Source organism: Microtus pennsylvanicus, chromosome 14, assembly GCF_037038515.1.
Source record: "Microtus pennsylvanicus isolate mMicPen1 chromosome 14, mMicPen1.hap1, whole genome shotgun sequence".
NCBI classification, from domain to species: domain Eukaryota; kingdom Metazoa; phylum Chordata; class Mammalia; order Rodentia; family Cricetidae; genus Microtus; species Microtus pennsylvanicus.
This window is the reverse complement of record NC_134592.1, coordinates 44,788,136-44,814,851: the sequence shown is the minus strand read 5'-3', so window position 1 is coordinate 44,814,851 and position 26,716 is coordinate 44,788,136. Positions and strand designations below refer to the sequence as shown.

The 26,716-nt window shown below is 47.0% G+C and overlaps 1 protein-coding gene across 9 annotated transcripts in view; it reads right to left on the bottom strand.

Annotated features, from left to right (window-relative positions):
• Nin (ninein) overlaps positions 1–26,716 on the bottom strand; it is a 101,796-nt gene that overhangs the window by 55,718 nt on the left and 19,362 nt on the right. For all 9 annotated transcript variants that reach the window (XM_075948719.1, XM_075948718.1, XM_075948720.1 and 6 more), the window contains 2 exons: positions 23,074–23,155; positions 11,714–11,880 (listed from right to left, as the gene is read on the bottom strand). In XM_075948719.1, the coding sequence (XP_075804834.1) occupies positions 11,714–11,880; positions 23,074–23,155 (249 nt within the window). The remainder of the gene's footprint in view (positions 1–11,713; positions 11,881–23,073; positions 23,156–26,716) is intronic.

Here is a 26,716-nt window from a genome sequence, read left to right as displayed (position 1 = left end):
GCCAGGGTTGCTGAGGCAGGTGAACACTACCAATGTCTCCTGAGCTCAGCAGAGCATGGGTCCACCGGAGACCCTCAGCAAAGCCTTGCCGTGGGGACAGCAACCGTCCCAAAGTTCAGTCCTGAGAAAGCCCAACACTAGGCATGCCATGGGCACTGCCCTGGAGTTCATAGCACATCTGACTACCTTCATAAGACCTCCAACATTCCGTCGTGGAGTGGGGAGGAATCACAGGGCCCCACCCCTGCCTGAGACTTTGTAGGCAGTTAATGGTGCCTGGGGGTAGAAAAGACGTTTTCTTCAGTGGCATAGCCAGCCACTGATCAGTGTCCATGTTCCCATAAATAACTCCTTCCATAAGCAACCTGAATTAAACACAGGGAATCACCAACAAAGACATGACAGCAGAATAGGGGCTGGTCAGGGTAAGGGATCAGCGGTGAATATAATCAAAGCACATGGCGTACGTGCATGCAAATGTCTGAACGGAACCCATCATTACATACCATATATGCTAGCAGAGGATGAAAGGGTAGCCCAGCCCAGCCCCGCCCAGCCCCGGCTTCCAAAGCCCAGGCATCACTTAGCAGCAATGGTTTCTCAAAAAACCTGAAGATGATGGGTCCCAGGGTGAGGGATAACAAGCCGAACTGAACTCTGGGTGACAGTCTCCCCAGCATCCTCCCATGGTCTTTGGTAAGAAGCACTGATGGACCAGGAGCCACCCTGTGGAAGGCAGTGAATTCACCCTAACGGCTCCATCTCATTCCAAGATCACCTCTGCCAGAGACCAGAGTTCCTCACCCTGACATGACCAAAGTCTGCCTCTCCTTAGTCCAAAGGAAGGGTCTGTTCCTTTAAGAGGGAGGGAGGCTCATAAAAGCTGAATGTTTGTTATTAAATTGCGATTTGAGGGGATGGGGTGGGTAAGGGAAGAGCCAATTCATTCACGCTTCATTTATTTTCATTCTTACTGCCTGGAGCCAGTGAGTCCAATTAAAAAGCTGGGGGGGGGGCAGGGGAGATTAGATCATTCAGTTACAGAAACAGCACCAATAAAAGGAGGCATCATTGTGGAACCTTTAATCATTGTGGGTCCTTTAATTGCTGATGGTCATCCCAGTGAAGTGAGGGCTGGCAGGAGGCCCAAGGCTGGGGTGCTGAATCCACCAGAAGAGACTTTGCCATTCAGTTCTGTAAAGCCATGGGGGGGGGGGTCCTCTGAGTGGGTGGGTGCATGTGAGCACTGGGTGAGGGGCGGGTGTCAGAACATGTAAACATCACTCCACACACCTTGGGTACTCAGGACCCAGGGAGGCAAAGTCACACAGGGCTGGGCAGACTGTTCTCTGTTTAGGGACCTCCTGCTACTGCTCACTCACAAAGTGGGGATGTGCTCCACCCCATGAGTGGGACATGGAGGTGTGAGTGTCTTAGAGATGGCCAAACTGCTGCTATCTTTCCATCAGAACAATGATGTGGTCAGGAGGTTGAACTCCAAAGCTGGACCGCCGAGGCTCGTTGCCCTGTAGTGGCATGGGTACTTTGGCCAAATCACTTACCCTTCTCGTGCCTCAGTCTCCCCATGGCAGCTCTTCCCTGTGAAGGCATGCTTCACACTGGAAAGCACTGGACAGTGCCAGGGTCTACGTGATGCTTAGGAGGTCTACTTACTAAATAGAGTAAGGAGCTAGCAGCCACTCTCCTTGCTACCTGATGCTCTGAACAGGAGGAGGACGGAAGACACAGCAGACAGCCCAACGTCAGCTTTAGGAATGAGAGGAATGAGCAACCACAGCTCTAACAGGTAAAGTGACTCCATTCTCAGTTCACCCTGTCTACGCCTAACAAAGATACCTTTGGATATAAAACATCTTCGTGACCATAAACAATACAATGGTCAATTATGCCTTAGGAAGACTGGGGGTGGGAGGAGCCAAGGGTTTGGCATGGTGATTGTGTTGGAGCAATCAACTGGGACTCAACGTGGGAAAAGCCTCCCTGCCCCCCCCCCCCCCCCGACCTTCCTCTCCACAGAGGCTCCTGGATCAGTACAGCTGGCCTGGGCTACCCTGCGATTCCTTATTTACAGCGAAGATGCAGGAGATGGGGTCAGAGGTCCCCAAATGGCTGCTACAGAAAGCGGTCCTCACCCTTCTCGGTTAGACAAAGGATGCCCTTGCACCCATCCCAAGGGTCACACATCTTAATGTCACACTGGCCATTGTGGCCAGCTGGATTGTTTTACAGCTGGCTGAGGTACCCTGGACACATCAGCCACAATACACCAATTTCAGGAATGCTTTCTTCAGAGGGAAACCTGCTTTGGGGGACTACAGAGCAGATGGCCAAAGTCTCTTGGATCCCTGGCTTCTAGCCCCAAAGTGGAGCCAGCATCTGCAGCCTTCGGACCGTGTGCACCCCCCCACCTACAACAGGCCAGCCACTGCCTTCAGAGCGCATGTCCCCCCCCCCCACACACAATAGGCCAGTACTGCCTTTGGACTGCACGCCCGCCCCCACAATAGGCCAGCCACTGCCTTCGGACCGCATGCCCCCCCCACCGCCAGAATAGGCCAGCCACTGCCTTCGGACTGCATGCCCCCCCCCACACACAATAGGCCAGCCACTGCCTTCGGACTGCATGCCCCCTCCCCACACACACAATAGGCCAGCCACTGCCTTCGGACCGCATGCCCGCCCCCACAATAGGCCAGCCACTGCCTTCGGACTGCATCCCCCCTCCCCACAATAGGCCAGCCACTGCCCGAACTAGCCCTCTGCTCCAGCTAAGACCTTTGCGCCCTACAGGATGTATGGCTAATTAAAATAATTATGGGCATACACGGGGCTACTCTTCAGAGACAGAGGTTGCTGAGATGATCTCTGCAGCTCAGGAGACTGAAGCACATTAATTTTGAAAAGGGAATGCCTTGTAAAAGCCCAGAGGAAGCACAACACAATTTCCTAGACAGACAAACTCACAGAAGGCTGAGACCGAGAGGCACAGTGCAGGGTGTCTCTGAAGAGAACCAGGATCTGTTTAGGGAGTGTACACAGGATTGAAAGCACAGTGGCGTGTTTGGTTCATCTTAAATGTCTAGAAAGCTGCACCCTGAGCTGGATATGGGAAGCTGAATGTGCCTGGGGGTCTGGCTTTTGTTTCTGCGGGGTGCACTTCCTGGGACTGGGGCTCATTTCCCACTCTGCCACCTCTGAAGGCTAAGGCAGTGGAGAGCCTGGCAGCCCAGCTTCCAGTCTCTCTGTTTTGAACTCAGGGAGGAGCTACTGGACTGGAATGCAAATTGGTGCCTTCATCTCAAAAGGCAATTAAATGCTGCAAGTAAGAGTCGGGGATAACGGGAATTAATGTATGGCTTTTAAATACACACGCATCCACCCAAGTCCTAGTGCACTGCCAAAAAGCCTCCAAGGGCTGCCAACGCAAAGAAATGCCGAGTGAAGCCTCTTCCCTTAGCAAGGCTGGGAGCGAGCGGATTTTAAAGTCTGGAGGCACTGAGGATTGAACCTAAGTTTAGACAAACACTACCAATGATGCAGGGTCTCGCTGAGTAGAACAGGCAGTCTCTACTCTTCTACTCCTTACGGCTGCTGAATGGGGGATAAACAAATTTCTGTCTATAAAAGATACTTAATGGTTTGTTGGCAGGGGTGACTATCGTCATTAGTTCAGTTTTGATTTGCTGTCTGTCTTAAGTTTCTTGTTAAAAAATGAGAATCAGAGATTACTGATCTAGAAGGGGGTGGAGCAGAGACAGACTTTAAGGGATACCCTCTCGGTGTAACTTGGAAAGACCGACTGGGGTCTTGTAAGAACAAATGTTGTCTTGTTAGCTTCGAAGAGGCTTCTAAGGTATTAGGTCACATTCAAGGGATCGACGATCCCATATGGGAGGACTCAAGTGATCTAATGAGACTGACGAACATAAAGGGGAAGGCTGGAATAACATTAATAAAACGTCGGTCCTGGGCACATCATCTCTGGAGTCAGGAATAAACAGCATCAATGAGGAGACTGTTTTTTTTTTTGTCAAAGAAGGACAAGGGACATCATGAGGATAATGAAAAAATAATGTGTGTGTTTCAACTCTAAGAGCTCTGAGTAGAGCTTCTCTCAGTTACTAAAAAAGTGTGTCCCACCATTAAAAACTTATCCAGATAATGGAAATAATTTACAGTTTCACCACCAAGTTATACATATATGAAAATGAACACAAGAGAAAGATAGTCATTTTCAGACTTTTTGAAGCAGTTTGAATTGATGCAGACAGCAAAATCAGTTTTTTTGTTTTAGGGTTTTTGGTGGGGGGTTAGTTAACCAAGCACCACCTTCACCTATCACCTGCACGGATGCAACGCAAAGCCTGGACTCCGTGAACATCCTCGGGCCAACGTGGCCGTCGGACTGAACCCTTCTCCCAGGTTCTCACTTAACTGCAGCGTGTGAGCCAATGGTTTTGACTTACATCCTTATTGTCTGCAGTTGGAGAAATAATTGTTTAAAACCCCTTGTTCTTGATATAGATCTTACTAGACCCAATTCATTCCCTGTGGAGGAAAACAGTTAACAAGGTGTTCCCTGTTTTTCAACTAGGGCAGAAAGCAAAGTGTCCCTGCCCCAGTTGTATTAATTACACAGTCTTTCCTACCGAGCCTGAAGAATGGAGAAGAGGATTAAACTGTGTTTGCAAGTGCGCATGTGCGCGCAGGTGTGTTTTCTTTCCCCTGCTAGCTACCTATGAGGAAACATGGGCCCAAAGCCCAAGGTTCTTTGATACCTATTTATCAAAGGGGATAAAAATATACTCTTAGAAACCTAAAATCTTACTTTGGTGTCTTAATGAAGTAAAGCACAAACAGTGTCAACCAAGGCATCCCATCAGTCACACCTTAGGCAGGGACCAAGAATGTGCCCTTTGTTGGCCGGGATTCACTCGGAGTAGAATGTCCTCTTGAATTGACTAGGGTGAAAATGACCCCGTTAAAAGAAACATGGCCACTTTCCTTTCAATCCCAGCCGAGATGAGAGGTCAGACTCCCAAGGGATCCATCGGCAGATAAACACACTAAATCGGAGACCAGGCCCATCGCGGCTGCTGGTGGGCTCTACCTGCCCTGTGAATTAGCACATTCTCTATCCTGCTTTCCAAATGAAATTTCCGAAGGACCACATTCAGTGCTGCAGACTTCCCAGAAATCTTCCTACAGAATGGCTTTATTGCCTTGCAAACTACACTTGGTAGGAGAGGCATGCTTAATTGGCTAGTTTAGACATTTTTGCTTTCAGAAGGAAAGAATCAAATTGCCTGGTAGAAGCCCAGGGGATGGGGAAGGGCCAGAGATGATGAATATGTTTACTATTCATATTGGGTTTGAACACTGACGAACAGAAACAAAAGCCAAGCATCAGCAAATTGTCTCATGGCCAAGCTTATTTTCTTCTTTCCTTCTCTCTGTCTCTGTCTCTGTCTGTCTCTGTCTCTGTCTCTCTCTCTCTCTCTGTCTCTCTCTCTCTGTCTCCCTCCCTTTTTCTTTCCCTCCCTCCCTCCTTTTCTTAAATGTTATTTCACGTGCATTGGTGTTTTGCCTGCATGTATGTCTGTGTAAGGGCATCAGAGGCCCTGGAACTGGAATTATAGACAGCTGTGATCTGCTATGTGTGTGCTGGGAATTGAACTTGGGTCCCCTGGAAGGGCAGCCAGTTCTTTTAAACACTGAGGTATCTCTCCAGCCCCAACATAGCTTATTTTCATACATTCTGTAAAAGGGAGACGTGGTAGCTATGGCCTGTGACCATGTGGCCCTCACCCACGACTCCCAACAAAGGCGTACTGTGAGCAGTGCCTACGTGTGCTTCAAGCTGCTGGTGCCTAAAGAAGCCTGACGCGTCACACGGGGTTACATCAAATATAAATTTAGCTGCTTTAGCGCAGTCTCTGTGACAGCCTTGCTCACACTTATCTGCATTTGTGGACATTTCCAAGAGTATGAGGAAAGGTGGAGCTACGGGTCAATTGCAGAGAATTACTATGGAGAAATACCAATAATTATGGCTATGTTTACATGAAAAAGGTTCTCAACCAATGATACAAAAAAGACACGGTGAACTACCACCCCAGAGCCTAGAAATGACAGCCTTAGTGTGGAAGCTTCTGCCTGCAGCAGCCTCCCCTTTGAATAGCCCCAGGGGGAAAAGATGAGCTTCTTACTCTACCGGTTCAGATACAGCTTGCTTGTGCATCCTGACAGGATGGGTTCCTGGTGGGAAGTGAGGTACCCGGGGATGGCTTTGATAGGTGAGTGGAACACTGCTTTATCCGACCACCCACGCACACCTCCCTCGGCAGGACCTCAGGAAAAGCATGATTGAACTCAACCTGGAGCTAAAATTAGTTTCCCGCCAGGGAGCACAGCCAGACCTCCCTCTGCTCAACTCCTCATAACAGGTTTCTGATCTTTTTTTTATTGTCTTCATGGAGAAAATCTAAAGCTACTTTTGGAGCTGGGGGGAGGCAGTGAACAGACCCATTGAGAGTAGGGGACCTGGCAGACCTATAAACTCAGCTAAGCATCCCATCTTGCGAACATAAGAAGTCTGTCTCCAGATCCCCACCAGATTCACACCAGGGAAGGCCAGGCACACCCCTTCTATATTGCCTGAGATCTCTGAGTTGAGGTATGATCCCAAAGAATAGATTCTCGACACCTCCAAAGACGTGACACATGGGGGGACTTCAGGGTGGCATGCTCACAAAACTAATGCCACAGGACTGTCTGCCTCAGAGAAGCAGCCAGTAAGAGTGAGGCCTCAGCCAGGGTCGCTGGTGAGGAGGAACATTAACTATGTAAAGATGTGTTGTTACATTTGTTTACATTGTAGAAGGCAGCCAGTAAGAGTGAGGCCTCAGTCAGGGTCGCTGGTGTGGAACATTACTTTAACTATATAAAATGTGTGTTACATTTGTTTATGCTACATTTGTTTATTATGTAAAGATGTGTTGCTGTTTCACCTTGCCTGCCTAAGGCACCTGACTGGGCTAATAAAAAGCTGAACAAAACAAAACAAACAAAACAAAAAAACCTCTCAGCTATCTCTCCAGCACCATGTCTGCCTACATGCTGCTGTGTCCCACCATGATGATAATGGACTAATCCTCTGGACTGTAAGCCAGCCCCAATTAAATGTTTTCCTTTATAAGAGTTACCATGGTCATGGTGCCTCTTCACAGCAATAGACACCCTAGTTAAAATTTAAAAAAATAAAATAAAATAAAAAGCTGATCAACCAATAGCTAGGCAGTAGAGGGATAGGCAGGGCTGGCGGGGAGAGAGAATAAGCAGGAGGAGGAATCTAGGCTTGAGAAAGAATGAGAAGGAGATGCCTGGTACCAGCTTCCAGGCAGTAGCTAGCCAGACAGACACAGAGGAAAACATACAGAATGAAAAAAAGGTAAAAAGTGCCAAGGCAAAAAGTGACGAAGAGAAACAGGTTAAAATAAGTTATAAGAGCTAGCAAGAAACAGCTTAATATAAGGCCAAGCATTCGTAACTAATAATAAGTCTCTATGTCATGATTCAGAAGCTGTTTAATGGCCCAAAAGGAAGTCTGCTACATACAGGTCACAGCCACACAAAGTGGGATTTGTCCTTTGAACCCCAACAGGAAAATTCAAAACTTGAAGGGATAAATTGATTTGAAAATGGTAGGGTTGGGGACGGAGTGGGAGATCACTTGCTTAGTATGACCAAAGCTTGGGTTCAATCTACATTAAAAACAAAACAAACAAACAAAAAAAAAAGGCAGGGTCAATTGAACCTATTTTTTTAGACAAGAAGCAGTTGTGACAACCTCAACAGGCAAGGCAAGAGAGTGGTACCCAGCACCCTTGTAGATGCTTTGGTGTGGGATGCAGCAGACTATGACAGTGGGAAGTCTTTGCTGGAAGCAGAGATGCAGAGAAAGGACCCTTTCCAGCCTCTGCTGCAGCTCTTTTAGAGGGTGCTGAACAGGACAGACTCTGACTGTAGCATCAGAAGGTCCCCACTGAGTTTCTGGAGGATTTGCAGGAAGCTGTAGCACACTGGGGTGAGGGGATCTCCCCATGTCACACCTCACAAACAGCAAGGTTTCTTCTGCCTCCGGCTTCAACTCTTGCTTACTCACATCTGAAACCTAAGGCTCACCTTTTAAAATAGCAACCCAGCAGAGTAAGAAGTTACCCAATAAGTCGGTAACTGAGCTAACAAAGATGCAAGAACTAGACCACCAGGAACACTGACTCTGCTGAGGCTGTCTGGGTATCCCTGGGGAGTAAGCAAAAACTACTGTGTGAAAAAATAAACAATCATTGGGTTTCTTAGCACCAAGTATTAATATCTTGACACTAGTCCAAGAGATAAGGTACTAGACTTAAAAAGGGTTTCCAGATAATTATGCTTACCTCTTAGAGTGTCGACTCTTTTTCAAGATGTATATCTCAATTAAATTTCATATCACCCAGACTCACAATAAGACAGATTTTTTTACATAGTAAGAGGACACCCTCTCCAACAGCAAGGAAAACACAGTGTTATGAATATTCAACTGCACAGCATGTACAGATTCTTGCCCTCTTAAAACTGTACGCAAAACGCCTGTGCATGTGAGCATGTGTGTTTTCCTAGGCAAAAGTCCCTGTCTGAATGTTTCAAAGGGACCAAGAAAGGAAGGGACTGCTGAACTGAGTGTTTGAGATGGCCAGCAGGTCTGTCGTGGGCTGACCTGCCTGGGGCACCGGCAGGTCCTAGGCCATGCGTTCCTTCTCTGCATTCTTATTGGGCACATGCCACCCACACTGTTCTTACTCCACTTTTGTAAGCTCCTTCTCTCTTCTAGCTGTTTTTGTTCCTTATGTTTCTGCCACTAAACCTTCATTCCTAGGGTGCAGATAAGCATCCTTTTTTTTCCTCTGAGAGGCAAAGGTGTTTAACAGATTATGTGTGCCCTTGTACTTTTTAGTATTTGTTGTCAGCTTCATTTCTTTCCCCACACCTAGGCTTGTCCTAGCTTCCTTTAGGTTTGTAGGTTTCTTAGGGTGTTGAGGATGGATGTTTGGTTGTTAAGGACATCCTTAGGAGCAAGTCTATTGATCTTAGTAACGTAGATTCCAAAAGTCCATGAATATACATGAATACACAGACACGTGCGCACACCCAGTCAGTCTGCAGAAACTTCCAGAAAGTGGAGCTACCTTGTCTCTTTTCCAGCTCATATTCGTGTCTGGAATATTTACAGCTCCAATCTGAGTTGAGATTTGCAAGAAATATTTAGCACTTGCTCAGCAAGGCATTCTTGATCATGCTCTATAAATGGGATGATGGCAAAGGAGCCATAAAGAAAGACTAAAGAAAATGTTACTGCGTCTCCCTTACTAGCGGTGTGCAGGATGGAAAGAAGGGCACCAAGAACACAGGAGAGCTAGCGTGTGATTTGAGCTGCACCCGGGTGTGACAGGGGAGCCAGTGTGTGATCTGAGCTGCACCTGCGTGTGACAGGGGAGCCAGTGTGTGAGCCGAGCTGCACCCGGGTGTGACAGGGGAGCCAGCGTGTGATCCGAGCTGCACCTGCCTGTGACAGGGGAGCCAGCGTGTGATCCGAGCTGCACCTGCCTGTGACAGGGGAGCCAGCGTGTGATCTGAGCTGCACCTGCGTGTGACAGGGGAGCCAGTGTGTGATCCAAGCTGCACCTGCGTGTGACAGGGGAGCCAGTGTGTGATCCAAGCTGCACCCGGGTGTGACAGGGGAGCCAGTGTGAGCCGAGCTGCACCTGCGTGTGACAGGGGAGCCAGCGTGTGAGCCGAGCTGCACCCGGGTGTGACAGGGGAGCCAGTGTGAGCCGAGCTGCACCTGCGTGTGACAGGGGAGCCAGCGTGTGAGCCGAGCTGCACCCAGGTGTGACAGGAGAGCCAGTGTGTGATCCAAGCTGCACCTGCGTGTGACAGGGGAGCCAGCGTGTGATCTGAGCTGCACCTGCGTGTGACAGGGGAGCCAGCGTGTGATCTGAGCTGCACCTGCGTGTTACAGGGGAGCCAGCGCGTGATCCGAGCTGCACCTGGGTGTTACAGGGGAGCCAGCGTGTGAGCCGAGCTGTACCTGGGTGTGACAGGGGAGCCAGCATGTGAGCTGAGCTGCACCTGCATGTGACAGGGAGCCAGTGTGTGATCCAAGCTGCACCCGGGTGTGACAGGGGAGCCAGTGTGTGAGCCGAGCTGCACCTGGGTGTTACAGGGGAGCCAGCATGTGAGCCAAGCTGCACCCGGGTGTGATGGGGGAACCAGGGTTACTAGTAATGTGTGAACGGAGCAGCACACAGGTCTGATAGGGGTACCTGCGTGTGACCCAAGCTGCATGGGGATGTAACAGGGGAATCAGTGTGTGAGCCAGGTTGCACTTGGGTGTGACAGGCCCAGGGAAGAGGAAAAGCTCTGTCAGATGTCAATCCCTGGGAAAGAGCCCTAGCCCATGCTTCGAAGCAAGAACCCAAGTACTTGAACTACTCTACCACATCTCAAAAGCTAAGATGCAGGCACTTTTACAGACATCAAAACATGGGGCTAGAGGGATGGCTCTACAGTCAAGAGGACTAGCTGTTCTTACAGAGGACCCAGGTTCAAGCCCTGGCACCCACATGGCAGCTTATACCCATCTGTAAACCCAGTTCTGGAGTATGTGATGCCATCTCTGACCCCACCCCCACCCCAGGCTACAGGCATGTACAGCGTGCACTTATATTCATACACATAAATGAATCTTAAGAAATACTGAAAAATTGGAATATATGATTTCCATTCTTCTATCATGGAAGCTGCTTCATGGTTTGAGGGTGAAGACAGTGAAAACTTTAGTTTTTTTTTTTAATTTGTGTACATGTATGTACATGAGGTGTATGCTTGAATTTGTGTACATGTATGTACGTGAGGTGTATGCTTGAATGGGTGGTATATGTGCACATGCGTGTGCATGGATACTTGTGTCCACGCCTGTCGTGAGTCCGGAAGAGGACATTGGGTGTCCTGTCTTAGCATTTTCCATCTTATTCCCTCGAGGCAGGGTCATTCTCTCCACTCGGAACTACGCTGACCACTAGCAAGCCCCCAGCAATCTTACCGTTTTCATCTATAACTTCCTTCCTATCCTTCTACCACCCCACCATGGATCTTCTTGCCTCCACTGTACTCCCAAGCCCAGCAGCATATGTGTGATCCCACCTAGCTTCTTAATGGGTTCTGGGGATTTGAACTCAGCTCGTCAAGTTTATGCAGCAAGTGCCCTTACCCACTGAGCTATCTCCCCTATCACCATAATAGGCAGTGGGGTTGGGAGCATAAGGGGGAAAGATACAATTCTAAGGAAAGCTAGGAGAAGAGCAGACAATATAAAAATAACTGAAATCGAGTTATATACACATAACAAGGGACAGACACAGCAACTTTTCAGACATATCAACTTTTCAGAACCTAAGATGTGAGTGAAAACACTCAAATTGGAAGATTAGCATCTATGCCTGAGAGGCACAGGAGGGAAGACGAGCAAGGAGCCATATCTGAGCAGAGCCGATTGCGCAATCAACGCCTAACTTCGTCTCATGCCCGAGTGCTCATGCCCACGATGGATGACTCTGCCCGAGACCCGTGACTATGACAAACTCCTCACCTCACTGCAGTCATCAGCTGGGAGGTGTGACGGCTTTGCTTCTTCATCTAGTGGCTCGAGCACTGTCACCTCAGCAAACTCTTCCACAGACTCTTGAAACTCGGGTAGAGATCTTCGTCCATAACGCTTGCCACCTCTAACATATTTGGGCTGAGCCTCTAAGCAGTCTGGACAAGGAGACAAGAGTTAAGGCCACGTTACATGAGAAGTAGCTACAAGCCCCCAAATAATCCAGCCCTGTGGGCCAGCTGCGGTGGCCAGAGGCGTGTGTGAGTTCTCAGGTTGGGTGCAGCAAGGTTTCTACTTCTGATGGTCCGCAGTACCTGCATCCATGCATCTGTGAGTTACAGAAGCGATGATAGCAGAAAGAAATGGGTTGAGAAGCTCATACTAAGGTCAGGAGGGCTGGGCATGTATTGGTAGAGTGCTTATCTAGCAATCACAGGGTCCTGGGTTCGATCCCCAGCACCCTGTGAACTGGGTATGGTGGTCTTTCAGTAATCCTGCCCTCAGGAAGTAGAGGGAGGAAGTCCCGAACCTCGGTGTCCTCAGTTACACAGTGAGTTCGGGACCAGCTGGGGCTACAGGGAACTCCCTATCAAAAAGGGGATACAGGAGTTGATGACATTTGATTTTCTGTTTCTTAAGCTGGTGGCTTTAAGCATGGGAAGGCAAAAGAAGTAGAGAAAGAGAAAAAATATCTAATCAAGAGACAGCTTCTAGTAAGTCCTGGACCTTGTACAGTTCGGGAAATTAGTGTCCACACCAATTAATACAAAACATCCTCCCTCCCACTCTAGGGATCCCTTTATCAACTGTTCTACTTTCTGATCTACCAGATAAGCAGAGCAGCACAAAAAACCAAACTGACACTGAGAAATCTAATCAATTATTGACAGCTCCTCACTGCTGTGAAACCTGGCATCAAGATTTCATTATAATATTATAAAATTGAAAGCTGTGGAATAAAATAGTAAGTGGAAGGCCACATTAAGCAAAAATGCTATTGCTGGGCAGCGGTGGTGCACACCTTTAATCCCAGCCCTAAGGCAGAGGCAGGCGGATCTCTCTGAGTTCGAGGTCTGCCTGGTCTACAGAGTGAATTCCTGGACAGCAGGGACTACTACGGGGAGAAATCCTGTTTTGAAAAAAAAAAAAAAACAAAGAAAAGAAAGGAAAATGGTATCCTGCTTCTTTTGTTTTCAATGTCAATGACCTGTAAATAAAAAGGGCCACCGCCCAAGGGAGTCACCTCCGTCTTGGAAGAACCCTGGTGTTCCGGAGTACCACTTCTCAAGTTCAGCAATTACCACTTTTACTATCGCCACCGCCAGCCCTCCCACCAAGCACCCCGTCTACAACCACCACCTCTACTGCTGCCGCAGGCGCCACGTCCTCCGCGACCACCTTCACCAGCCAGCCCCTCACGCTCTACTATGAAGCTTTAAAGCAATAAAGATAAATACTTCACTCCGCTCAAATGCCATCCTCAAGATTTGCAAGTGCTTTGCGCAGTTTTAGGGGAAATAAAATATTCTATTAAAATACAAAAGACTGGCAACGATCTATTGCCTTACTGTCTGTCTCTACAGACACACTGACTCTCGGGAGGACACACTCTAGGTCCTGTTTGAACATGACAGTCTGGGCACGCTCCAGAACTCAGACACAAGTGCTTTAAATGACATGTGTACATATATCATCAGGGCAAGCGTGTGTAATCAGATATGAGCTGAAAGAATAAAACCCTTCTTTAACTCTCAATGGAAGCATGGTTGGGGTGGACGACTCTTACTTCAGCAACCCTGGGAAGGCAAATCCCTGTTTACCTGTCCACCTTCCCCCTGTGTCCTTCCTTGGTGCTCACAGATGCAACCAGGAGCATTCTGAAATGTTCAGGAAAGCTAAGAGTGAAGTATTTATGATAGCTATGCAATTTCCAGCAATATTAATATACAGCTCTTTATAAGTCCCAGCCAAGATATTCCATCAGATGGAGCGATTCTCTTCCAGGAAGTGTTTAAGCATACACAATTTGTATTGAAAACAGCATGCACACTTGAAGGTACCTTTCATCAGAAGTGAGTGTGTCAGCCTGTGTGTGTTCAGGAGTGGCACAGACACCGGAGCTCCCGGTTGGCAGCTGACACCCACAGGTGCTGGTCAGACAGGAAGCAATGCAGAAGCATCCTTAATTTATTAGGTGGTCTTAAATTTTAGTGGCAGACACAGGATACACCATTAGTGACTATGAGGGCTTAGAAAGGATTAATAGGGAAATGTATAACCCAGGGCGTTCCAAGAATGAGAATTAGGTTGTAGCTGGGGATAGAAGAGGCAGCGGAGTTCTTATTGTGAGGTGCACTGCTTCTAAAATGAAAAGTATGGGAAGTGACAGCCTCTGCAGACTCCACCAGGGATGGGGTTCCTAAGCTTACCTGTGGGTAAAGTGGCCCCCCTGGCTATTAACTCTCCCATCTGTGATGGTAGGGAACATTGGTGGGGCCTAAACACCTCCCCTTCTAAACAAACAAAAAAAATGTGGGCCAATTGTGAACTGCTGAGAAATGATGTCAATGTGGGGGTTTACTTATTATTCTTTTTTAATTTCAGGAACTTTAAAACCCCTTAAATTATATTTTATTGTAATAACCAATTGCAAGAAAATTTTAAGATTACTTCTATAAATCTATATATGTATATATAGAGAATCTATATGTGTATATACACCTACACACATATCTAATCAGCTCATGTGTGTGTGTTTCCAGTCCCTAAGCAAACTTACTAGAATGAAGATGTTAGCATGCACATAAAAAAGGTGGATTATTACGGATTCCTTGTCAGAGTTTCTCAAACCCCACATGGCTAATACAAACCAGGCCACCACAGCAGTTAGCAATGGTTACCCCTCGGAATCACACACTCACACACCCCTCTTCTGAGAACATCAGCATCACTTGGCTTACAGGAGGGAAGGAGAGACCCTGCAAGTAAGAAGGTCAACAGCCTTGGCTGCGGGGAGCCTTTGAGAACTACGAATCCCTCCAGTGAAGTCAACTGGGCGTCCCAAGGTAACAGCAGCAATCCAAACAGGAGGCCATTATGGGACTTCAAGGTATCCTCAGACGCTCAAGCTGAAAAGCGCAGGGTCTGCCAGCATAGCACTTCTCATGAGAGATGCCGCCCTGGGGCAAAGCTGATTTATTTTGGGAGTGTACCCAGAAGTGACAGTTTCTTGGGGTTTCATTTGGGAATGATTTTCTTGATGCCAGATAATGCGGGGGTTCTTTGGTTTATGGAGAAAAGAAACTGTTTTTACCTCAGGGCTTCCTTCAGCATAGGCCAGACCTCCAGGGGAAGGTGTGAAGGACAGTTCTCTGGAGGCTCAGCTGGCAAAGAGCCCGCTGCACAAGCAGGAGGACCTGAGCTTGGACCACCAGAGCCCACATCAAAGCTGGGCCTACAACCCCCCGCTCGGGGTAGGGTGGCAGCAGAGGGTCCTACAGCTTCGCTGGCCTGTCAGTCCAGTTTCTCAGAGCTACACCCCTCTGAAGGAGCTGCACCGGGTGAGTAAGAGTGCAAGAAACCCTGTCTAAAAAAATCAGGTGCGGCCGGGCATTGGTGATGTACCCCTTTAATCCATGAAAAGGAGGGACCCTCTAAGTGATAAAATAATCACAACAAATGTTATCATCATTGCTGATACAAACAGTGATCACTTATGCTGTGCTACACACATTCCTTCTTACTGCATTGCTAAATATCTTAACATGCATTATCTTTAGGAGTTGGAGGCCAGTCTGGTCTACAGGGCAAGTCCCAGGACAGCCAGGGCCCCACAGAGAAACCTTGTCTCGAAAAACCAAACCAAAGGGGGGAAAGAATAAGAAGGTGAGGAGTGATAAAGGAAGACACTCAATGACAACCTCTGGCTTCCACGTGCGTGTACACACACCTATGAGCATGCACACACTACATATGAAATAAATAAATCATAAAATAAGACAATAAAATAATATTCGGGATTAGAAAAACCTCTTGAGGGGTCTCTTCCATCCTAGAAAAGCTTAGAGAAGGGTCCTGGCTTTGAGGCAGTCCCACCTGGCCTAGTTTGGATGTCTGTTTGCTCCATAAACCAAGCACCCGGTTAGAAGTAGGTAAACAAAGAGAAACCTGGATTCATGTCTCTAAGGATCCTTAAGTAAGGTGGAGAAACTCACAGGTTATACAAAGCAGTCAAGAAAAAAAGAGGTTGAGTGGGGAATACAGAGGGTAGAGAAAAATAACACCCACTCATTTCTTCTCCACCTAGGAGGCCGACAAAGCACACATGCCTCATCTTTATTCTACAGCTCATCCTAAGAGGAGACGCTACAGAGAGATGGCAGAGGCATGGATGGTGTGTGACCAGAAGGCCCAGCATTTATAGGAAAAACTAAAATTGAGGTACAGTGCCTCAGACAATGGTACCCAGAGTGGATGCGCCCGTGTCAGGAAGAGAACAAGACTCATAGCCTTGACTCCTCCGCACCTCCCAGAAGCACGAGAAACAATCCTGTGTCTGGCTCACTTTCTCTCCCTCCTAAAACTGGATCACCACCTCTGTGCGCTGCTGGAACACTCGCCGTCTCTGGAGTCTTGCTCAGGCTTTCCCTAGATGCAGGGACCGAATTCTAGGAGCAGCCTCTATCCTTGTCCTTAGCCAGCTGGGAGATGCTCCTTGCAGGAGGAGGGACCAAAGCACGTGAGGCTCTGATTGGTTCTGCCGGATCTGGAAGGCTTTGAAGCTGGCCAAAAGCAGCGGAGGACTGAAGTGCAGTGTGGTAACGCCCTGGGCTAACTGGGCCAGTTCTACAGTCCAGCTCAGCCAAGGATCTGTGGCCATGAAAAGATCTGCACCAATAGCAATTACACTGCTTCCCAGGGTTTGCCAGGAGGACTGACCGCATGACCTACGTGAGGAGGCTCCACAGCTGTTGCCCCGTTTCCCTGACCGGATCTTCCCTGATGCTTAAGGCTCAGCGGAAAGCTTTTTATTCAAGGAACTTCTCGGCACAACTTTCAAGGTGTCTTTCCTCCTATGCTGTCACAAAACTCATACTGACTGCAGCTTCCAATTTAACCACGGCCAGTCACGTTTCTCTACAAGCACCTTTGTGTGTTAGGATTCCCTGTCTGCTTAGACTCTAACACTTTCTGGGGCATCTGTGTTTTATGGGAAGAACATGGGCATTAGAACCAAATAAACCTGGGGTGAGGTACTACCACCAGGATCTTGGGGGTTAGGAGTCCTTAACTTCATGAAGGCTTCATTTCCTAAAAGAGGGAAAAATAAAAGAGTGTCCGTGGAGCAAGGTCACGGTCCTATCCAGCCGGCTCCTGTCACAGGAGCTCCTCCCCGAATTCTAGCCCTTCCCGCCAAGGCTGCTGTAGAGCTGCTGGCAGCCCGAAGCCATTAGCGTAGGAAGAGGCACCCAGCGGTGGGCACCTGGCTGAGCAGAGTCAGGAAGACCATCCCAACCTTCAAATCACAGCAGATCTCCTCAGCCTCACTTTCTTCCAACACGTCAGATTTGAGGCAGATGTCCAATAAGGCAGTTCAGCTCAGAAACCGGAGCCCTGATCTTGACCCGATCCTAACTTTCTCTTCCCTGTTAGCTGTTTCTCGCTTTGTGGACAGGCTGCTAGGAGCGGATGAGCCAACTCTCCAAGACTCCCGTGTCCTTCAGGTCCCCTGTGCAGAAGCCTCCTTCCACACACCGCAATTGAAATGAAACACACTGGTACCGAGTACGTTATTTCATTATCAAGATTCTCAGCACCCTATTTACTAACCTCAAGTAACATACGTATTTGTAGGACACTGCATGGATTTTTTTTTTTAAAGATTGCCTTTTATCCTTAGTAAAATCATCCGAACAATAAGCAACCTTCTATGGCATTTTAATAACTGCTTAGACCCGGATTATACACACAAGCCACAATTTGCCTACTGACACACTGCCAACATTTTCTTACTCGACCACACACACACTATCCAAAGTGAGCATCCGTTTATACACACTTCATGCGCATCCATGATTATTTGTGTATCATGAACTCTGGAGAGAAAGCATTGATTAGCGAAGAGCACCCTACAGCTCACAGCGAAGGCTCTAGCATCTTACCTGACCGCCAGTAGGCACGTGTGTGTCCAGCTTCACACCATGCAGAGACCCTCTTTTGTGTTTAAGGTGGGAGGGGGCTCGCTGTAGAGCCCAGGTTGGCCTTGCACGTGTGTTCCTCCCACCTCAGGTTCCTCAGCTGTCACGTTAAGACGATGGCCGTGCACCACCATGCCCAGATACAAACAGTCTAGCACCCACTTCTATGGTGACTTTGATGAGAAAACTTCTGATCCTCACAATCAGAAGAAGAGAGCCTATGTTCTTATCTTAGGCAAAGAGCAGACAGAGACAAACCTCTGAGCTATATGTAGGATGGCTTACCAACTCTGCAGCTAGACTCCAGAGCTTGGCCCAGCACATCTGCACGCAGGCGCAAACACATCTCTGATCACTGTAAATCAGGATCTCGCCCGATGCCCAAGAAACCCACTCTGCTGTCTAGTTGCTAAGCAAATAAAAGGGCGCGTTGGCTGCATTTATGGCTTTTTGACAACTAGGGAAAACAACTGCAATTAAATGGAATGGCACCCGGAACATAAAAGTTCTGTAACAGAAACCACCACCTGCCAGAACAGTGCCTCATCCTGTTTTCCTGGTGAGCGGGCTCTTCCAGGCTGAGCTCTCCCCCTCCCGCCAACAAAGGAGAGGCGTTTCAGGGGGCTTCTTGCATTATGCTAACATTTACTTCACATCAGAAACCTAGTGGAAGATGCATAAAAAAAAAGAAACAAACAAACAAAAAGCCAAGATCTCTAGAGACTGAAGCCAGGAGTGTGTTGGTGCCATGCAACATAGTGCCAGGCTAGTATTTCCACTACAACCGCCCCCCCCATAACCCAAAGCCATCACAAACTGAATAACTAGTTAATAGGTTGTTGCCCCCTCTTATTCCAGAAGCATGACTTAAAGATTAAACAGCACACACAGCTACGAGGGAGTCCCACCACTGTCACTGCCAATCAGCCTGGAAGCTACAGAAGACACTCGGGCATGGACAGTTTTCTCTCCTGCCCTTATCTAAGTTTCACTGTCTCCGTGGTCACTGTTCTTTTTACAGGAAAAAACTACTACAGTCTTCAAATTACAAAAGCCAGAGTTATGAAGTTGCTAAAAACTGCACAAGAGAAGTTATAAAGGGCAGAGCCCAAGACTATGAAGTTAAAAATAACGAGTTAATTCCATAGCTCGTCAAATCCCGAGAGCTTGGCTTTGTATTATTTATGTGCAACTGCCTTTTATTAGGAGCCAGAAGCGTGAAACACTGAGCATCTGCCCTTCAGAAGGACTCTTCCGTGTCAGCTTATGTTAAGTAAAATCTTAAAGAATGAGAAAGCTAGTGTGTGTGGCTTTCTCCACAGATTGGAATAATGCCATTCAGGCATTAGGAGACAACATAAGTGGCCCTTAAAGCTGAACGGGGTCTAACCACTTTTAGATACCAGCTGATCTAAGACCATAAAGGTGTGATGTATGAGGTCACACCATTGAACAGGCTGAGCCAGCATTTTTTGGTTCCAGGTTCTTCACATCAAATCAAGAAGGCTTTTTGAGACTGTCGCCTGGTCGGGTACTATAAGGGTTGATTGGGTTGTTAACTTGAGTGGATTAGGAAACGTGTGTAACTGACTAAACACACGTGTGTGTCTGCAAAAACATTGCTAGAGAGGATCGACGTGGAAGAAATGGGAACATGGGATGGGGAATGGTCCTTACCCTCCGTGTGGGCTGTGACACCCTTTCCAAGAGTGGCCAGGATTAAAAGAAGTCAAATGAATGAGCTGAAAATGTGTGTGACCCCTGTCTTCCCTTCTTTGTGAGCAAGTGGCTCTATGGCTGTTTTTGCTCTCCTCCATAGATGTCAGACTCTAGCCTGTTTGGTCTTTCACGGGAACCTAATAACACTGTCTCTCCAGGGGTGGGCACTTCTGGGTTTTCAGTGCTAACTCGGGATGCCTGGGCTTCCTGATTCTTGCCTCTCTAGTACAGCCACTGTTGGATTGTCCAAACACCACAGTATAAGACCACCTAGGAGACTCTGTTTTATAAGCAGTATTTCTATCTGCACACGCATATGCACATCCCTGTAGTCCCATTTCTCTAGAACACCTGTCTAACACAGACACAGGACGTTTTGTCTTCTAGGACTCTTGCTGCTATCAGTTCATGACTCTCTGGGTTTCTCAGCCTGTACACCATAGCCCTGTCTTTTTAGTCTCCTCCACAGTTTTGTCTTTTCTCTCCAAGACCAACTGCATCTCAAAAGGCATGACGAACAACACATGTGGGTCCGTGTGGTAAGGCAGGAATTAAGTTCTGAGCTCCCAGTGATGCAAGGACACAGCTCTGTCCTGACTAATTACAGGCCACTCCCTCCTTGGCAGACTCTGAGATGGGGTGCACAGACTGAGGACCTGCTCATCCCTCTGAAGGTTCAAATTCTTTAAACTAAGGGCTGGAGAGATAGATAGCTCAGCAGTTAAGAGCACTTACTGCTCCTGCAGAGGACTGGAGTTTGGTTGTCAGCACCCGCCTGATGGCTCACAATGGCCTGTAACTCTAACTCCAGGGGATCACATGCCTTCTGCTGGCCTCTTTGAGTGCTCGTTACACACAGGGTGCACATACAAACACCCAGGCACACACACATAAAAAAAAAATACTTAAAACTAGGTTCTGTACATGTGTTGATGAGACTGTATTAACCCTTGCCCTGCCATTTATTCATAGGACTTCACTTAGGCTCTGCCCCCCTTTATGCCCCCATTTGGCTTTTTATACAAGGGCAGGGCTCTACCAGTCCTAAATGCTGCAGCCTATCATTTAAGAAGGGATGATAATTACCATGAAGGGGGAGGCAGGGATGAACTCTGGGAGTCTGCTATGCAAACCAGTCAGTCTGGGTGGTAGAAGAATCAGATTCCAAATGGGTGGGGGTACGTTTCGGTGCAAAGAACACCCTGATAGCCATGAGCGACTGGCGGGACTAGGAAGACAGAGGCCAGTGACAGACAAAGAAGGGGGTGTGGGAGTCATGGGCCAGGGCCCAAGCTTCCTAGTAGATAAAGCACTCAAGGCGCTGGCTCCATTCTGGATTTGTATCCTGCTAGGATTAACAGGGGTTAACAGCATCACTGAAACACTGGCTGAAATGTTGTCCTGTCCACAGGGATCTAACTGTTGGATCACACTGGTTCTGTCACATGGTGAAATGATTAAAAAAAAAAAACAAAAGCCTTCTCTGCTTGATCTTGAAAGACTGGCCCAAGGGATGGCCATTGTCTGCGCAGTGTGGAGCCCACCTGGAGTACTGAAGCCACCCTCTGAAGCTAGCACTGTCAGCCTGACTTCCGGGCAGTTCCCAAGCTCATGGTCATCCTGCAGCTTTCGCTATTGCTGGGCTCCAACACAGCACAGCCCTGGGGTCAGCCTCCCCATGTGTGGTCACCACAAACCTGTAGTTTGACAGTGACAGTTTTCTATCAGAAGACAGTATGGGTTTTCAGGAAAGAATGGTGAAAGTGTCATGTGGATTAATGCCACGGCTGCCCCCCCCAAACCACGTGACAGCACAGGACACGAAATAGTTTACATTGCCTATCCTCATATTAGCCCAAATCTACCACTCTATCCGGGGCTCCCAGATCTTGCATAATTGCTATCAAGGTAACAAACTTTTAAAAATCAATAATACCAAGAAGACATGAGATCCCACAAGTAACGGAAGTCCATCCATATTCCAGCAGTGATCACCTATGGACATCCTGCTATTAGCCTAAAAGAATGCAAAAACTTTCCCCCAGGCTCAGTAGGAACTTCCAGGAAGTTGTGTCAAGCCCTGGGTCCAGGAACAGCCTTACTAAGGGTAGATAACGTGGTTAAAGGTAAAGCCCAGACGCATGACCCAAATCTGAAGCATTTTACAAAGTACAGCGGAGACCCAGACTCCTGGTGAAGAGAAGAAATGAGTTCCCGTCTGTGTTCCACGTAAACAGGTCACACTAAGGACTCTATGAAATGCTAATGATCTCTGCTCAGACTGGACTACAGTTTTTTGTTTGTTTTCTTTATCTAAAGTCAGGTTTACAGAGATGTAATTCTTCTAGTACATTTTACCCCTGTATGGGTGGGGAAAGCAAGTATGATCACAGTATTCCCATTACAAGAGACAGAAGTTACAGTACCCTTAACATTTCCCGATGCTCCATTTCAGCTGGAACCTTGTCCCTAGCCCATATCAATCAAATGACGTCATAGTTCTCTATACTTAAAAATGAGTTTCTACACTTTAGAATTTCCCTCAAATATTTATCACATTTCTTTGATTTTAAAGCATATATACACACCGGTGCCAGATTTGAACACTTAAATTAGAATACATTTAACCATCGATAACATTTTAGGTTATATTTGACAACACTTTTCTCTTTTGAGATGTGTAACTATATATCTTACAATATATGGAAGTCTTTAAAAAAACAATGAGGTACAACATTTATTCTTCTTTCATGACAGTTACTTAATATTTACTAAGGCTAAGTGTTCTTCCAGGTGCTAGAAATATTGATACTCTGTATTTCTTTTATATGTATATATCGAGAGTGGGAGGGAGTCACACAGACATCATTAAACCATCATGTGGCCATGTCTATAAGCAGAGGATTTTCTGCTCAGTGGGACCATATAGAATTCTCTCTTGATGGCCACATTTCTTCTTTCAGGAAACTTTTCCCCAGATCACTGCTCACACAGACACAGGGAGTAAGGCTGGAGGAGCTATCACTCAGCTTCGTTCTGCTAGAGCCAACAATGAGTTCCTGTTATACCCTCTGACACTTGCCTGGGAATAACCCAACGGTCTCTGCCACAACGTGCAGCTGTGGTAGAGAAGTCTCATTTTAGCGTTTAACAGCTGCAAGGCTTTCGAGATGATAGCGAAAGAGAAGTCTCTGGAAATAATGGCCCCGTCTATGAAGAGCGGATGTCCCAAATCCTCCACATGCATACTTCAGGTCCTCACAGTTTTTCCTCCAGAAAAATTTTCAAACTTTTTTGGGGAGGAGGGAAGAGCTGGGGATTGAAGTCAAGGTCCTGTGCATACCGGGTGAGCACTCTACCGCTGAGCTATATTCCCAGCCCACGCCTGGATAGCTTTTAAAGGGGATTACAGAGAAGAAACGTCAGTGCTCTTACCTGACTCCTGAAAGTGCTCTTCTCCGGACAGAGTTCTAGACAAGATAAGTATTAGCGCTTCTTTAAATTGGTCAAAATGTACCTAAAAAGCAATTAAAAATAAATTTAAGATCATCTCCCACAGCCCCAAGAATGCAAATCCATCTGCAAGGCATCTGAACCGTCTGTTCCCAACCTGACAGCCTTGAAGCAAATCATCACCCACGTCCGTTCTCTTTTCCCTTTCTCTCTAAAGCATGGGAGGAAAGACGGGCTGGTCCTTACTGATGTCTAAGAAGAAGGATGGGCTGGTCCTTACTGATGTCTAATACCATGAACACTCCTGTGTTTATACAAATATGAATATCTATAGCTCCCGGGGAGAAAGCGAAGCTACAAACCCTCTGTACACTCAGGAAAAGATACGTTTTTTAACTCTCAACTCCTTTTACCTTTTAAACAAGATCAGAAGAGAAAGGCGTTAGGTTCAATGTCAGGAAAAACTCCCTAAGTAAATGACCCCTTGTCATGTTGGCCATAGATACTTTGATCTCGAGACAGAGTAGAAGGGAATAAACACTTTTGAGGAAAAACTTAATACAGTTTTGCCTGGGGCAGGTATATAATATTTATCTCCCAGATCCCCATAAGTATATAAACAAGCAAAATTCAATGTTAAACACACAGGAAGCAAGAAGCCCAAGACACCCTTTCATCAGTTCATAAATCTATAATAAATCTATAATTGCCTTGACCAGCATGAGGAACCCAGCCTGACTTAGGGGACTACCCATCAGAAGTGCTTACAAGGGTAAAAGTTCTATTACACCTTCAGTTTCTGTGACCTTGGCCTGGGACAGCAGGGACAGGTGATATTTCTAGTCAACATAATTCTAGTCTGAATGTGTGGTGCTTCCTTTCCCAGAATTCTATACAGTATAAGACAAGATGAGCCAGGCGGTGGTGGCGCACGCCTTTAATCCCAGCACTCGGGAGGCAGAGGCAGGCGGATCTCTGTGAGTTCGAGACCAGCCTGGTCTACAGAGCTAGTTCCAGGACAGGCTCCAAAACCACAGAGAAACCCTGTCTCGAAAAACCGCAAAAAAAAAAAAAAAAAAAAAAAGACAAGATGAAATCTGGTTAAGTGTGAAATTTGTACCACTATGGGATCCTGTGAATGCCATTTCTCAGCACTGGGACACAGCGTTTTCATCCACAAGGCTCATGCTTGAGAACAACAATGGAGTTGTTTTTTAATGGGAAAAAAATCCAGAAATGTTTTAAGTAAGTTTATGATTTTTGTGTTGGGCTATGCATGGATAGACATTTCAATATAGAAGATAAATAAATTGAAAAAATGGTTCCAAATTAAATTTTGGAACTCAACAAATCATATCAGTTATCTAAACACTGGCAAAGTTCATGGACTGCCGCCTCTGCACACAGCACAGGAGAGCAGGAATCCATTTCGAGACTGAATTAGGAGTCGGGTTTAGTGGCTGCAGCCAGTAACTCAACTACTAAAGAGGCCACAAATTTGAAGTTTTCCAAAGTGACAGAGTTAAGTTCCAGGCCAGCCTGAATAACAAACACATCAATTATGGTGCGCACCTTTAATCCCAACACTCAGGGATACAGGCAGGCGGATCTCTTGTGAGTTAGTTCTAGGCTAGCCTGGTCTACAAATCTAGTTCCAGGACAGCCAGGGCAACACCAACCCTGTCTTGGGGGGGATAGACTGTATTTATAATATTATAATTTGGTAATTCTCCCAATGTTGATAGGAATTCTACTACATTTTGATTCATTAAAACTTCCCCCAAATTATATTCCTTTTAGAGCTTTAAATTTTTTTTAAATTACTTATATTTATGTGTATATATAAACGTGTGTGCCTACTTGCTTGTATGTGGATGCAGGTGCCCATCATGGCTAGAAGAGGGCATTGGAGCTTCTGGAACTGGAGTTACAGGTGGCTGTAAGCTACTGGGTATAGGTACTAAGAGCCAAACCCAGGCCTTCTGCAGGAGCAGCAAGTGCTAGCTATGGAGACATCACTTCAGCCCCTATGTTCCTTTTAGATCACGTGGGCTTTACTTAATATCCTATTGTTGTTAAGGAGTATAACTTGATGGTTTGATACATGTATAGATTGGGATAGTTACCACATCAAGTGATGCAATGTCTTCATCACCTCAGTTACATGTTTTTGCATGTGTGTGTGCATGTGTGTGTATGTGTGTTACCCTCCCGCAAATTTCCTGTAATTATGGACTTTTGAAGTCAACATGCTAAAGAAACCATGAACAGAAGTCTGCCCAGGGAAGCAGAGCATCTGCTAAAGCAATAGGTTGGTCCATGAAATAGTGAATCAATTGCAGGAGTGTAAGCTGTGCTAATTTGGGGTTTGCTGCTGACAAATCATCTTCAAACCTCAGGAAGAAAGAGGCACACAGTCCTGGCTTCAGAAATAGACTCAGGTAGGCACAGTGCCACCCGGGTGAACTGGAGTTCACCCCAACAGCCAGTTTACAGCATCACACATCCGGGCGCTCAGTCCAGCTGACAGGGGTCTCCGAATTGGGGAGGGTCTGCTGCTCACTGCCCTCTGTGCCCTGGCTAGCTTGCTGCTCTGAGCTTTAATCTGATCTGCAACACTGGGGCTCTCTACCAAACATCTCATATGATTCATCTGGCAAGTATGTATTGAGCAGCCGCTATGTGCCAGACACTAAACCTTAGTAACACAGCAAAGATGAGACACAATCTGCTGTCTTCAAGAAATTCAGATTCCTAGGAAATGTCAGGCAGGTACTGAAGAACGCTGAACGCATTTTTTGATTTTATAACACTACTTCCCGAAGCAGTGCTAGGGAGGTAAAATAAAAAAATTACATGAAATGTCTAGAACATTCTAGGACTCAGTCAGTCCCCACAAGTGGTAGTTAATACTAACGTATATAATCCTGGGTTGACTGCTCCCAACACAGAGAAACAGGGTCCTATTTGAAGCACAGAAGAGGGCTGCCTGAGTGACGTAGTCAAGTTCCAAGAGGGTAGGAAGGCAGTGGGGAGATCCTGGGGCCAGTCCACTCCAGAGAGCCGTAGAATTGCTCGGAATTAGAAAAATTGAGCTGGTCTGTCATACGTGGAGATCCCTAACTTTGAGTTTCCTGGCTTCATTCCTTCATAGAGGGCCCGGAATGAAGCCTCTCTCTCCCCTACCTGCAGTGATGACCTAAACAGGAGACCTACTTGAAAGGGGGGCATTTGTCCTGAGAAATTCAAGCCCTTTCTATGGGACTCTGCAGGTCTCTGTGGGGTTTCTAAAGGTCTGTGTTTTGATAGTTATAGATGAGTCTTTCTGGGAACTGGGCGTGGTGATGAATGCCTGTAATCCACTTGGGAGATGGAGGCTTGAGAGTTCAAGGTCAGCCTCAAACTTCGGGGAGGCAGTTTCAGGCCAGCTAAGAGTCAAATGAGACTCTGCCTAGGCAGGTGGATCTCTGTGAGTTTGAGGCTAGCCTAGTATACAGAAGGAGTTCCAGGACAGCCAAGGCTACCCAGAGAAATGTTGCTTCAATACCCTACCCCCCTCCGTCTTCCACACACACACCCCTGCCGACCAAAGAAAATTCAGCCTTCATTGCTGTTTGGTGCTGAC